The sequence below is a fragment of the Melospiza melodia genome, chromosome 9 (genome assembly GCF_035770615.1).
Source record: "Melospiza melodia melodia isolate bMelMel2 chromosome 9, bMelMel2.pri, whole genome shotgun sequence".
NCBI lineage: Eukaryota > Metazoa > Chordata > Aves > Passeriformes > Passerellidae > Melospiza > Melospiza melodia.
The window spans coordinates 14,680,898-14,696,821 of record NC_086202.1 but is presented as its reverse complement, the minus strand read 5'-3'; the positions used below and the strand labels follow the sequence as shown (position 1 = coordinate 14,696,821).

The 15,924-nt window shown below is 35.2% G+C and overlaps 1 protein-coding gene across 1 annotated transcript in view; it reads right to left on the bottom strand.

The window, feature by feature from the left end:
- The window catches only part of LOC134421944 (adhesion G protein-coupled receptor A3-like), a 252,236-nt gene that overhangs the window by 133,831 nt on the left and 102,481 nt on the right, over positions 1-15,924 (bottom strand). The window contains exons 5-6 of the mRNA XM_063163434.1: positions 13,731-13,802; positions 12,806-12,969 (exon numbers count right to left, since the gene is read on the bottom strand). Coding sequence (XP_063019504.1) covers positions 12,806-12,969; positions 13,731-13,802 — 236 coding nt within the window. The remainder of the gene's footprint in view (positions 1-12,805; positions 12,970-13,730; positions 13,803-15,924) is intronic.

The window sequence follows — 15,924 nt, the reverse complement described above, 5'->3', positions numbered from 1 at the left end:
GTCTGAGGCTGGTTCTGCAACCATTATTCATGCAGATGTTCCAGTTGACTTTTGTGATACAGCTCACAGTTATGAGGATTAATCACACCAATAAGAGTTTCAGAATTATGACCAATACCCTTTATCCCAAATGGCTATAAAATTATTGTAGTTACATCAGCATCAGCTGGAAATACTTACTTTAAATACATAATCCAACAATCTTTCAAATTCAGAATAAAAATAAAAGTATCTATTAATGCTGTATGCACATTTTCATGTTTGACTTTGAGAATAAATGAAGAAGTAAGAAATTCTGAAAGTATTTGGAATTATTTTGGTATTGATTTGACAGCACTTTAAATATAACAGCTCTGGCAAGCATAGCCCTAGACAATTGATTTTTTTTCTTTGATTATGTGGGTAATAAAGACTAAATCAGGATTACTAAATATATATAATCTCTGATGCTCATATTTATGCATGTGTGTGCGTGTATGGCAGACACAACAGCCTCATAAAATCAAAATGTTTACTATTGTGTGTTGAGAAGGGAGGGAGCAATTTACAGGGATCTCATTTATTCTTCACACACTTGACAAATATTCCAGGATGCTCCTTCCAAGACAATTCACTGTGCTGCCCTCGATCTCGGAGCCAGCACCCCTGTCTGCAAATGTGACTCCCCTCAGGCATCCAGATCAAGAGCTGATGGAGTGTTTTACAGTCTTTACCTGTCTTGTCTCTCCAGTCAGCACTAAACCATGATTGCAGCAGAGCACCACAGGAATCACTGATTGCAGCATGAATCTAAAGGTCTAACCCATCATTACAGTAATTACACCTTTTTCGTTATCTTTCACTTCTCAGCAGAAAAGGGTTTTGTTGACTGAAGGCCAGACTCTCTGTGCCATCTAGTCTTGTATTTCAGATTAGATCTAGACTAGACTACTGAGGAAATACAGAGAAGGAATAAGGTTACACAAAACCCACTGAATTTATATAATCACTTGTGTCTTTTTCAAATAGAGTACACCCCTGCATACTTTAATGCATGCAGTGTCCCAAAATGTTGAAAAAGAAAATAGAAATTATTTTTTTAAAAATTAGCAAAAATAGAAAAATAGCAAGGTGCACTGAAGCTCTATGGGAATGCACCAATGCATATGCCCTTAGTATATTTATAGAAGAATTTGCTTCACACACATATACACACATATTGTATTTCCTGGTTTTCCCTACAATTCAGTTCTTGAGATTTTAAAAGTATTCCAATTTTCTATCTAATTCTGGCCTTCTATTTTGTTTAACAAGTTGGAAAGGTGAAGAGTACGAAGGAAATACTGCTGTTTCTTCACATACATGGAACAAAAACGCTTGTAAAAAAGATGACAAAATGCATCTTTACCCATATTTTAGTTACATTTTAAAGTACCATATTACTATCTTTAGATAATATTCACTTCCAATGAGTGACACTACTGTCTTCTGGGGGAATGACTAAAAGCAAATCTGTTAGTACAAAACCTGGCCCATGCAACAGGTCTGTCTAAACACTACAGAAATTTGGCTAGTCATTAACTAACATGACCAGCACAAGATGGTGGAGAAACTGTCCTACCTCCAGCCAGCTTTGTTGCATTTCCTGCTGCATAACCTTTAATCTGGGCAGCTCAGCTCAACAGCTACTAAGTGCATAAACCTGTACTACACCAGAACCTTCTGCTCTTCAGTCTACCAGAAACAGTTTTCTGGTATTCTTTTTCTGGTCCTCATTAACTGGCTTTGTTTGCTATCAACAATTTTCACACAACCAGAAACAGGAAAATCCACAGGTTTCTCCAGGTTGCTCACACATCATTTCAGCACTACAGTGCTCACATCTAAGGATATACCTTTGACTTCAGTTGATTGGTAGAAAATTCAGTTTTCTACAGTGTACCACAAGCTTCTGGGACAGAAAAAAAGCCAGAGGTTGGCATTTTGCTTCTTGTTAATCACTTGATTTATTGTATTGCCAATGGGCTTTTTATTTGAACTGAGTGTGCCTACAGAGTGCGGCACATCCTGCTGACAAAAGTGTGAGTTAGAGCTCTAATATTTGTATACAGTCTCAGTGGGAAAGAAATGTGCATGGAAAGCACAGTGGGGGAAAGCTGGAAGTGAGGACAAAGCAAAGGAACCAATCCAAGAAAAAGGACAGATGAAAATGAGGAAAAACAAATTGAAATACATTAGTAAAAAATTTGAATTGCTGACAGTGCAAATTATATCTGATATTTACCAAATGGAACTGGAGAAAAGAGCGTGATCTGAAGTGCTCCAAGAGCCAGCTCTGCCAAAAAGGGAGGTGCCAGCACACCAACGCCAATTTCTGTGTTGCAAAATTTGCTGGCAGTAAGGAAACGTTTGGTGTAGAAGGTCACAGACCACACCATGTGCCAAGGAAGTAAAAAATGAATACAGAACTGAGGCCAAGCTTCAGTTTTAATAAAAGCTGTGTCTGGCTCCAATTTCAACATAATATCAAGAAAATACAGATGCCAACATGTATTAAACAGCAGAATAAGGTAAGTCTCCAGGGCTTGGGACAAGAAAGCTTTGTATCACATTCATTTACCACTCACTGCAGGAAAAGCAGAGCTTTTGTTCATGTAATAGCTTCTTATTTCCACCAGCTTCATAACGCTGGCATGGCAAGAGATATCCCACACCATTTTATCAATCCCTTTCCCTCTCATGCATGCTTTTCAAACAGGAATATCAAGCAGTGCTTTTGCTTTGGTTGGTTTGTTGTTTGGTTTTTTTTTTCTTCCCAGCATCTTATAATTAAATTAGGGTGTTATGTTTCTTTTGTAATGCTAAGTGCTGCACAGAAATGATAGCCACTAACCACAGAGCAAGATTTCTGACATGCATGCTGTTTTACCTAAATCTACAAGATTTTTATTGCAATTTTACTCCTGCAAACTTCTGTAAAGCCATCAAAGGAGATCAGCAGAAGTAGTGAATGGGATTTATCATAACTCAGAAAGACAATGAACCCAGGCTGTCACAGTCCATGGCTTCTGGTGCTGCAGTTACCTGCGTCAGCTGACCTCATAGAGGTATTCCACGACACAAAACAGAAGCTAAAATTCAGCACAAATATGCCAAGATGAGCTAAAATCATAGTTTTGAATGAGTCTTCAAAAGTCACTTGGTTTATATAACTAACCTGATTTATTTACTTAAAATAATTTACAGCTAGATAGAAAATAAGAAAGGCTGAGCTGGGGAATGTACAATTCAAATCTAGTCACTTTTGGCAAATCCAAGTAATTCAGGTTTCATTCATCACTCAGCAGATGGATGACATTTCTAGCCATGACAAAGTTATTTTACCTGTCTTTATCTACTGGAGTTTCCTCTGGATTCCTAAGTCCCAGTACAATTAATTATGCTTTTTGCACCAGTTCTAGGGACTGATGCATCTTGAGAAGGAGCACAAGAAAAAACCCTGTCTTATTTACTGATGATAGCAGTGATGTACTTAAAAGGAATTCAAGTGGCAGTGAAAAACAGAGGAAACAGGTTTCACTTATTTAATAACAGATTTCATTTATTTAATATAAATGGTAAATACCCTAACATTTTAATTTGTAAAATGTTAAAGTTACTTGAAAGATTTCCACAATATGAAGTTCAAGGTTTTGTTCCAGTTAAACAATTAAAAAATTGCATTGTCTTGCACTGGCACAGAAATCTAAAAGAATAGGCAAATAGTTTTCGCATCACTAATTTCTTTCCTATCAAATAAAACTGCTACAAATTTCCAATTTTTTATTTTCAAATTGTCCCAAAACTCTATTTCAGAAGCTGGGGGAGCATTTGATTATTTGCCATATGCTGAAATTGACATATTGACAGCTATGGTACTGGAAGATTCATCAACACAAATTTCCTCCTGGCACCAGCCAGAAACCCACTGTTAAAAAGCTGATTTTGATTACTCCAATTACCCTTATGGCAACTGAACTGGCTGGCTCATGGCTTTGCATACTCATTACAGCTTGCAGTTAATAAAAATGGCTGAGCAGCAGAAAGGTAAAGCACCCAGCTCTACAAAACCACAGAATCATAGAATGGTTTGGGCTGGAATGGACCTTTAAATGTCGCCTTTAAACTGCCCCCAGAATGAGCAGGGACATTTGCTCAGAGTCCCACCCAACCTGATCTTGAATGCTCCCAGGAGTGGTGCACCCACCTCATCCCTGGGTGTCAATGGTGAGACATTGCCAGTGTCTCACCACCCTTATTGTAAAAAAATTCTTCCTCGTATTTAATGTAAATAGATCCTCTTTTAGTTTAAAACCATTATTCCTAATTCTGTTGCTACAGCCTCTACTAAAAAGTCTGTTCCCATTTTTCTTATAAACCCTCTCTAGGTACTGAAAGGATGCACTGGGGTCGTGGAGCCTTCACCTCTGCAGCTGAGCAACCACAACTCCCTCAGCCTTTTGTCACAGGAAAGCAGTTCCATGTCCCCAGTCACCCTTGTGGCTCTCCTCTGGACCCACTCCAATAGGTCCAAGAGGTATAATCAAATACACTAATTAGCTTTATCTAACTGGGAAGTGCAGTGATAGCACTCATCTTTCCAAACCTTAAACCTTTTTTATTTTCAAATCATAACTGTACACTCAGATCACAGAAAGATGGTAGCAGGAAGGTCCCAAGAGTGTCAGCGATTGTCCCCAATTGCCCAGAGTCCAGAAGGTTGCATGAATTCTCATCTATGCCAGAACGTAAAAAAAGAAAAGAAAAAAATTCTTCAAAGAAATGCTGAACAAACAACATTTCTATTGAAGTATTACATTTTTTCATTCCAAGCTCCTTTCAGCCCAGCTGACAGTGTCAGAAGCTCTCAACAGCCATTTTTATACAAACATTAAAGAAAGTGCAGTATGTTGACATGCGCTATAAAGATGTGAAACGCCACTATGGTATAGTCCATTTAAATGAAAGAGAGATTGTTAGGATGAAAGCTTTATAGGGAATTTTCCTAAGATAACAATTAAGATTAATTACAGCAAACCCTAATAAGCACTGATATTGGACAATATTAACATAGGTTTATTTAAAAGCTTATATAATTTTACCTAAAAATCACCAGTATAAAATTTAACCCTAGTGTTTTAATGTTCATGTTACCATAATAAATAAAGAATATATCTTCAGAGAGACTCAATGGATTGTAGCCAAGGCTGTTTGTTTTAACATTGTTTTGCTCATAAGCAACTGGCTTTTGAATATGGCCAGCTAAGTGTTCAAGGGCAGGAGTTTGTAGATTAAAATGCCTCATTTCACTGCCATTCTCACTCCACCTTGGTTAAATTTTCCTTCAGTCATTTTGCATTGTCAAAGACAATGTAGAAAATAAGACATAAGTGTACATTAAAAACCTCTAACGCAGTATAGAAGAGTAAGCCATGGAAAAAAACAAAACAACTGGGTACCTTTCCTATATCTAGATCAGCAAGATTTCAGGGATGAAAATTTCTGTTGAACTGAATATTCATGTGTAAACACAAATGCAAGAAAATATGTTGTAGTCAAATTTCATCCTGAAATGAACATTTTAATATTTCTGCTATTTCACATTTATAAGATTTAACTGTTACTAATTTTATGCCCCCAATCTTCCAGCAGTGTCCTACACCACCACTGAAGAAATTAGATAATAATGTTTAAGATTAAATTTACGGCAAAATAGTCCTTTTCCTCTCATTTTGAGACTGATTATATTAGATGAGAAATCTAGAATTTGAAGACAAAAGTTCGAAACATTGTTCATTTCATACTACTAAATGATAGTATGGAAACCAGCTTTGATATACAAATGGCCTCTTAGCTCTGACATGAAATGAACTTACCCCATGTATCTTTGAAAGATCAAAATATTCAGTTATTTTATCTGATTTATATGCATTCTGTTATCATGAGTACTTTCTTATTAAAGAAAATCTTGAATTGCTAACATTGTAAAACGAAAGCAATTGGAAGAGGATTTAAATACTGCTAATTGTATCACTATCCCTATCTTGCAAAACCTAATCCTGTGAAAGGTTATTAGTGTGAATATTCCTATTTTAACATAATTAAACCTACTCATGTGATTAGGCACTCCCTGCAGAATTAGAGCTGAAGTCTTGATCCTGCATATTCTGGAAGACAATGATGCTCTGCATGAATGCAGCAAGCTACCTGTGGACTGCCAAGAAACTGCAGGACTGAAATCTAAATCTGGATAATTAATCCATCATTCTTTCTGCTTGAGGTTTTGAGTTTAGTCAGTTAGTACATCCTGAAACCCCCCCACAGTTCAATATTTATACTGTGTTAATGCAGTAAGAATGACTTGTAAATTAATAAAGAAATTATTGAAACAATAATCTCAAACCTGTCCCTAAATTTAAGTAACAAGTGTTACCAATAATGTTTTGTGTATGCTGAAAAAAATAAAGGAAGAAAAAATACTCCTTGGTAATTTTAAGATTGTGTTTTTTCTTGCAATATATTTTATACAGAAAAGGAAGCTTTTAACAATAATCTATGGGCAAATACAGATATTTATAATTTTAAGACTTGAATGGAAATGTAGATATTTAATTTTTGCACCACATGAGAAAAGGAATTTCAAATCTCACTTCTTTACCATATACCTAACACAAGATAGTTGGCAGTATTCTTAAAAACTGACACAAATCAAGGCTGATTGTATTCCATTGACTTCAGCTTAAATTTAAATGTTGAAAAAGCTCTTTCAAAGAAAAAATTCCCCAGTACATAGTTTTTTTCCCTCTTCAGCATTTTAAAAGTAGGTATTTCTTTCAAAGTTCTTACTATCAGACAGTGGATACCAAGTTTCTCTGCTAGGAATGATGGGGAAACAATGTGCAATTACATCAGGTAAAATTACAAAGACATCTCAACAAATACAGCATCTAAAGCGGCTCCACCATTGCTGAGTAATCATTTAAAGCCACACTCTCTTAAGAATCTATGTCAAGGAAAAAGAAAGCTGCTTCAAAAAAAATAAAAATACTTTATAGCAGCAGTGTAGAAAAGAAAATGTTCTATTTTTCCCAATGGTATTACTATAATTGATTTAAAATATCTTGAATATTTCAATTTTTTTTGTATTCTAGGTAAGATTGCAAAAAAAAAAAATCAACAAACTTATAAAAACAGACTAGGGAGTGGCACATAGCCTGGGAGAAATATATCCTAATGTTCTCCTGATATTTAAGCATAAGAAATGCAGATTAGAAAATGTGACAGTAGATAGCTGATGAAGAAAGTGCTTCCTTTGCAAGAAATTTAATCTTAAAATGGACAAGAAATCTCTAACAACACAAGTAGAATGAATGCATAAAGCATAAACTGTGGTTTTTTCTTTTTTTTTCCTTGCACAAGTTTTAATGTGAACAGGTATGGAGCATCAGAGCAAAAAGCACCTACATTTTAGCCTGACTCTGCTCCTTTGGGGGAACAGATATTCTGATTCTCACTGAAGTGAAGCAAACTACAAAGGACAAGGTGCTGGTTAAGTACAAACAATTCCCTAACAACTTTATCTCCTCCCTTCCAATAAATTATTCACATTTTCTATGAAACATTTAAAGAATTTTATTGCAGAATACAGAAGTCAGAAAAGGATTTACTTCTTTGACTTTTATTCCTCCCTTTGAAGTGTCCATCCTAAGTAGGGAGTCTATCATTCCCCAAACCCCACATTTCAATAATATTTTATGAGTCAGAACTCGCTAATTTAATTCATGAGTTAACAGTTGAAACTGAGGTAGTTTACAGAATTCAGAGACTGAGTAATAATTCAAACACTGTTGGCTACTCACAAGCCACAACTATTATCTTCTTTTCTCACCTCTATATTCAATAGGATGGATTTTTATTCTACTAACATTTTTCTCAGAGAGAGCCCCCTAAGGCCTGGCAGCAGCCTCACCATACAGATCCTACACAGACAAAACTCCAGCTCTATTTTGGCTACTTGCTCCTTGCCACCCCTGGTGAAAGTCCAAATAGATTATGAAAGCTTTTAGTAAATTATGAACCAACCCAAAGAGGTTCCCCGTGTAAGTTTGATGTAAATACTTAGAGTTCTATGGATCACAGCCAACAGGTGCACCACCTGTGGACAGAACACATATTCTGGCATAATACATTCTTTCAAAATAATTTACTGGAATAACCCCTCCGTGAAACACCCTACAGCTGATTTTCATGAATGTGAAGCACACAGAGCAACAATTCAAATCAAGCCTCTGGGTACTGAAACTCTGGGTACTCCACCTCTGAAAAACAGGGTCCTGTGACTCAGGAAGCATTTATGGTAGATGGGATGGTACCTAAAACCACATGCTATCTCACCTATGTCAATACAAGAAAAGAAAATTACTCAGCTGAGATATTTGTCTTGTAATGTGCTGTTACCCTGTGCTTTCCAAGTTCTACTTCTACCATATTTTCCCCGAAACTCTCTCCTCAATGAATGTATCTAACATTTGTGCTTATCCATGTTTCCTTTACCTTTGAAGTTTCTTTGCTGAGGATGGTATAAGGAGAAGATGTATTAATACTAGCTTTGTTAATTGTCTCCGTTTCCTAGTTGTAATTATTGCAACAGCATGCGTTTTTCAGAGATGTGCAGACTATAGGTGAACAAATAACTCTGTATCTTAGAATTTCTTGTAACTCTTGTCCTACAGTCCTGTGTTGAATCAGCTCAACATGGAAAGAGATTTTCTCCCACTCAATTCAACACAGATAATAAGGAAGTGGGAAACAGAAACATTCAATGCAAAAGCATAATGAAGAGAGAAGAAATATATTTGTTTCTTCCAAGGAAAAGAACTGTGCATAGCTTTATATCAACACAGAGAAAAAGGGCAAACAGTTTTTGGGGATTATCTTTAGCCATCATCTCATATGGGGTCAGATGAAAAGCCAGAGCAAGCTCTGCTAAAGCGGCCAGAGAGCCACCCAGGACTGCTTAAGATTGCTTTATGGGGCAAGGTTGTTTTATGGGGCAAGGTTGTTTTATGGGGCTTTCTGGCAGTCTGCCTCACAGCACAGCTCAGAAAGCAGCTACAGGACAGGTAAGGACAGCTACAGGAAAGGTGCCATGCAGCAGAATGAGCTTGCCTGAAAATGCTGTGATGCACTGATGTGAATGTATGCACAGCAAACCATCTGGCTGAGTAGAGCACAACCACATTAAAGCAATGTAGACTCTTCTGTGCATTTAGATTTCCTGAGAACCAAGATACTGCCTCTAGTTCTTTGAACCTGTCTGCTTTATAGGTCCATGCAACCATATCAGGACCAAGATTAGAACAGTAGACCACAGAAACCAGAAAAGCTACTGACACCAAAATATGAACAAAACTCTTTTACTAGCTGCATGAAAAAATCCATAATGATAAAGAATAAAAATGCAATTTATTATGTATTAATGCAATAAACTCTAAGCAAAAAACCAGATTTCTCAATATCCTTTTATATTTTCTTTTCAAGCAGTTTCTTTTTTAATTAACAGAAGGGAATAATATGTTCTCAATTACTTATTTATAAACATCAGTAGAGCATATATATATTCAAAATCCAAGATTTTAATTTGTAGGAGATCTGTATGAGAAACAGCACTCTGCCCCAGGAGAATTAGATAAATTTCTTTGTGGTATAAATAAATAAATAAACGGAAAATAAATAAATAAATAAATAAATAAATGTCATAAGGCACCATAAAATTATTTCTGTAATTTGACCATTGCAATATTTTTTGTAACATTTAGTAAACATTTTCAGCATTTTAGTCAAAAAACTTATTTAAATGTTATTGATATTATGTCAACTACTTTCTAACTTTTAAATAAAATCTAATTGGAGGAAAAAAGAAAATCAGCACTTCTGCAAACATTGTTTTGATGAGTCAACGCTTTTTAACAGAAAAGTACTCCATCACAGTTATATGTCAATTGTAATTTGCAGAACAACTGAATTTTTACCTATTCATGCTGTTCAGTGACATCAATACAGTTTTGAGACTGAGAAACTAAATTCTCATATCTCACTCACCAGTATTAATAATCAAAACCTAGCTTTAAGAGCAACCTTTCATAATCCCCTTAAGACAAACACACATACAGGTCTTTCCTGAGTGAAGAATTTGGCTTAGAGAATCCATTTCTGCTGGTGATGTGAGCCAGAGAAAATCTCAGACTCCTATCAGATCTCAGCACTCGTATTCAGGAAAATTAGAAATTTATAGTATTTGCATTCAGGAAAACACAATTTTCATCCTGGAAATTGAGTAACTCCTATTTGGAGTCATGGAGAAAGAGTAACAAGGCACTGTATGAAGCTAATTTCACAACCATTTTTCAGAAAGATTCTCTGTCCATACCATTATGAATTCACCACAGTCCCTCATCATTAACACAGAAGACAAGGGCAAAACCATATTTTGTCATCCAATTAGCTTTTCAGCCTTATTTCCAACATTGTGAAGAATTGTTTTATAACCAAACATTTCTGACAGCTGGAGAATTTTGTTAAAGAAGATTTAAGTAGCTCTTAAAAGCTGTTAGTGAAATATGCAAGCAGAATCCTGGTAATTGTAAAACTGTGCAGTCACATAGCTCCTAAAACCCCCAAAGAAGGTTTTTAACTGTTTCCAACAGGCAACTTACTATTCTGGCTATCATGAGTAAGTAGATGTGTGAGGAAGATTTGCCAGGAAGAAATCCAAAAGATTATTTTTTTCTCACCTTAACATATAAAATAATCTAAAAAGCTGATGGCAAACTGCCATCCCTGTAGCTATTCAGAGTCCACATACTTTGACTTTTTGGTTCATTCCCTATCTCCCCTGCAAAACTCTTTGGCCATTTCTCTCCTATTTTAATTTTTTCCCTTTCATTCTTCTTTTTTTGCTCATCTTATCACTGTGAAAACTCATAGCACCTTTTAGCATGTAGAAGGAAGATCAGTGTCTATAAATGTCTGACAAGATGGATGATGTTCACATAAAGGAGTTTTTAATTTTTAAGTGACTCAATATTTTCTTTAAGATATGTTTAATTTGATCAACTCTGTGCATATTTTAACGCATATTATTTATAAATCATCCTCAATAGCTATTATTATTTTGGTGCCAGACAGCCTTCTATTATGCCTAAGCTCAAATTAACTTACTGAAAATGAAATTGCTAAATGTTCTGGGCACTGTGAGTTACCCAGCAGATACTCTGAGCCCCATGAAATACCTGGCAGATATTACAGAGCTGGTGGAAGGCTCAGCAATTACAACCACTGTAAAACTCTCTGCAGATATTGGAAGCAAAGTCAAGCTACTGGCAGTCATTACAGCCCTTGATTGTAAATAGAAGTGAGAACTAGATGGGCATTATAAATTCTGTATCAAAGGTCTGATAGGGAGTTCTATTAGGAATTAAATTAAGAAGTTATGAGAAATTGCTTTCATTTCCTCTGTAGAACTCAGAGATTTATATTCACTTGTTACCTGGAAATACCAATTAACAGTCCTTAATCACTCCTGATCATTCCAGCACTTTTAGAATAACTACTTTTCCTGCTGGGAAATGGATCTCTATGAAGATGCCCATGCTGGCTCTCTATAAAATGGGAGCTTAATATTTGAAGAGCATTGCAGAATTTCAAATGTTTGGTAACACAGGCTACTGGAATTGTCTCTGCCTTGCACTCACAAGGTCTCACATTCAATATTTGCCTCCAGACACCTATCTGTGTTTCCTTAACAATTCACCTGATGGATCATCTGCAGGTAGTATTCACATCCTTTCACATTTCCAACCTATAAACAACTGTATTTGTTATTAAAACCAATTCTCTAAATCATTCCAGACAACTTCTGATCTTCCTCCTGCTATTAATATGTTTGTTACAACACACATCACTCTTCTTGTGGTTATAAGAGAAACGTCTGACTCTCCTTTTGTTTGCAAAAGACATTAGCAAAGTCACAGTCTCAGCAATTTTCGGTCATTCAAGCATGTGAGAGATTCAAAGATTCTGAAATTCATCAACCATGTGTGAAATTAGACTTTTGATTCTGGAACCCACTGGCACCTTCTCAGGCAGTGATCTTTTCTAGGCAGTGTGATACTTTTTAAAATCTCTGGTTTAATCTGCTCATTGATAGACAAAGCCCAATGTGAAATGAGTTTTCTTTTTACCTTTTTGCTTTCTCCTTCATACCACATCTATCAGGTTTGTTATGGTGGAAAATATCCAAAAAGCGTTTCACTTCTACATCTCCATACAGAATTCACCCAACTGAAGCTCACTGTAAGAATTCTGTTCACCCCCAGGAAGCAGTGATAAAATGTATAGTTACAGGTTGATAAAAATAAAAAATCAAGAATTAAATTTTACATCAATATCAGTCTTTCAGCTAAATAACTTGAAATAAACATTATATAAACTCAGGTAGGAATCCTCAGTTTCATGAAGAATATAATGTAGAACTAGCATCATAGTTAAATGTTCTATGTCATAATTGCATATTACTGAATACATTGCAGAACAGTGATGCTCTTGAGATATGAAATAAGAAATTTCTATTTTTTTCTTGTCTCATTCATTCTCATATGTAACTTCTGTGTCAAACACCTGTCAGATTTATTATTTTTTATTTTGGCTTTTTGCCTAATTTCTGGGTTTTCGATATTTTCTCTGGGCTCCACTTCAATTTGCAATGCTAAATGAGAGTACAACTCACCACAGATCAGCTGGTTTTCCTTCAGGTTATAAAGGGACAGTCCGTGTAAAGCACTGGGGTAAGCACAAACTGTTTCCTCTGCTATTCGCACTGAAGCATTTCTGGCCCATTGCAAGACCCATTTCAGGTTACAGTCACAAATCAGTGAATCAGTGTTGAAATGTCTGCAAAGGCAAAGAATGACCACAATTGGTAAACATGCAGTTTCCATGAATATATTTTCTTCTGCTAGACTCAGATTATCTAATTTGAAAGAGAATTCTAGATTAATGCATAACTATGGAAGCATGAATTCAAAGATACTCTGAGATACTATAACCAATACACGTTGTCCCACTGTTTATTACTTTCATAATATTATAGAAAAATTCTGGGTTTGGTTCCAGGACAACACCATTGACTACTGAAATAATTTTGGGTCTGTGTTACTGCAGAAATCATACTATAACATACCTAAATTTACTAAAAACCCCTCTAAGTAGAAAGATTCAGTATACACTTTGAAATCTTACGCAAGCACAATTAATATCAATAACTGGGAAATGTTAGCATAATTCCAGGAAAAATATTTAACATTACTGGTTTTGTGCAATTAGAGGCCTAATAAAATTTAATGCATGAAACCATGGAAAATTATAAGACTTTAAAGTAAAAAGAAAAGAAAAAAAGGGATTCTAGTCAGGAGGACCAGACTGGGCTAGTCAGGAATGGAGTTGAATTATCAGTGCTATCCATTTTCCTGCAACAGGTAAAGATGGCAGGTCATCAACAGTGAGTCAGACATGGGTAACAAAACACTGCAGCTTTTATTTTTAGAATGCGTCTCTAAAACCAATCCTGCTTGAATTCATATTCAACTCTGCTATGTTTATTCTAATGTGTTTCTGAAGTACTTCAGATTACACACAAAAGGAAGGATACTCACAGGGCTTTCAGAGCTAGCAGCTCAGAAAAAAGTCCATTCATGAGACTTGAAAAAATATTCCCTGACAAATTCCTGGGGAAAAAAGAAAGCTATTTACTGTTGGTTACAACAAATGCAAGAAGAAAAGAAAATTGTTATAGAATATCATTTTCCCAATGCTAACTAAAAAGTTGCTTTCTTGACAATAGTAAAAACATTTAAATTTGGTGCATTGCTGTTTGGTTTTGGTAGGGGACAGTAATATTTAAATCAATTCACAGACTCTTGTTTTATTTTTGCAGCAGAAATACATACAATTCACTTGGTCTCATAAAGAGGAACACTTCTACATATTTAAAAGAAGAGAATTTGAGAAGAGAATATTCTAGAATTTGAGTGAAAATATTAATAAAATAATTAGCCAATGAGACGTGTATTGTATTTTTATTGTATAGTCAGAATGTCTACAAGCTAAAGAAACAAAAACAGTGTCATAATTTAGTAATGTTCCAAAGAATTCAAGCATTTCCTTAAAACAGTAATGAGTTTTCAAAGTGACTACACAAACAGTTTTATTACAAAGGACTTTAAACACACCGATTTTTCCCATCCTTAAATTAGGTCATTTCCATTTTCATTACTGCTCTACTCTTTCTTGTCTTGATGGCTGAATGGCTCAGGCTGAATACTTGCAAACAGAGGCAATTCACTTTTACATAGTTAAACAGTATTGCTCTGCCAGTGCCTTAGTAATACAAAAATTAAATGCTTAATTGTCAAGCAATAATGTCTTTTTCTCTACCCATAAACTTAAAAATTAGTGCATATCCAAGATCAAGATTTCAGAGCGTATGAATTACCTACTTATGAAATACTGAGATATGTTCTGTCCAGTGCCTGAACACCATATGTTTGAATTCAAAGTTGGTTACAAAAATTCAGTTACCAGAAAAATTTCAGAATTCTTTTTTACCAAGTGCTGGAATAATTGAGTTCCTGACAGTGCCATCAGCAGAAATCCAGCAATTCAACTTTTCATATTCTTCTGGCAATGACCTGCTTTGAAGTTTCCATATTACTACTAATAAGTAGCAGACTAGGATCATGTTCACAGGGCTGTGTAAATCAAAATGCAACACATTTCTATGTCCAAGAAACAAAACTACAATATTTGGATATCCACCGGTGGAAATAGATTGCTCTTTAACAAAAATTTCAGAAATCTTCTCAAATCCCCCAAATAACTCATGCATTTCTGAACTGATGCAGTACTCTGTAAATACCTATTTTTTAGTGCACATAATTTCCATTATATATTAAAATATTGTCAAATATATACTGTTGTAAAATTTATCCATTTCAGATATCCTAAAACCCCACTCTAGCTTCATTTAAAAGGTTATTTATTCTAAAATGTCAGTAACATCTCTTTTGCAAATATTTCAAATGCAACAAATTAATGCACTCCAAAGCTTATAGCACTTACTATGCCATTAACTCACTCCATTAATAGAATGATGTGATTTCACTTTTACCAGAGATAAAACATTTCATTGTTACTTAGAAAGTCCTAAACTTGTTTTTCATATACCAATACTTGTGCTTTTACAGAAATTAATAAAGCACTTCTACCAAAAGTTTCAATATAAATGACAAATGTCACAAAACAGTCAAAAAGAGTTACATGTGTCAAAGTACCATTTGAGGCAGAATATAGACAGAAGCAGAAATATATGAATATGAAGAATGCTTCCCTCTGAAGAGCAGCATTAAAAAGCAAAAGTCAAATGCAATGGTAACAGATTGATCTGTGCAAAAAAAAAAAAAAAAAGGCAAAATGGGATAGGAGGTGTAAAAAATTACAAGAGAAATACAGAGAGGGCAGGTTACATTCTGTATTTCCTTATTTGCCGAAATGGGGTCTGCTTGATTAACTGTTAGTGGTTTTATTTGATTTCTGGCACCATGCAAAGTGATTAGTTGGTGCAATGACATCAAGTCACACAAGATTTTGCAGTATAATATTATCACAAAGCTAACTGCTGCTGATGATTCAGAGACAGGATGAAGAGTAAATCAGATATAGTTTAATCAAACAATTGGAAGCAGTGATAAAGTTTGGGTTTGAACCTCCAAAGGGAAGAACCAGCAGTAGCTACTTGTTGAAATAGATTCCAGGCTGCAACATTTTGAAACCTGAGAAGACAATTTATGA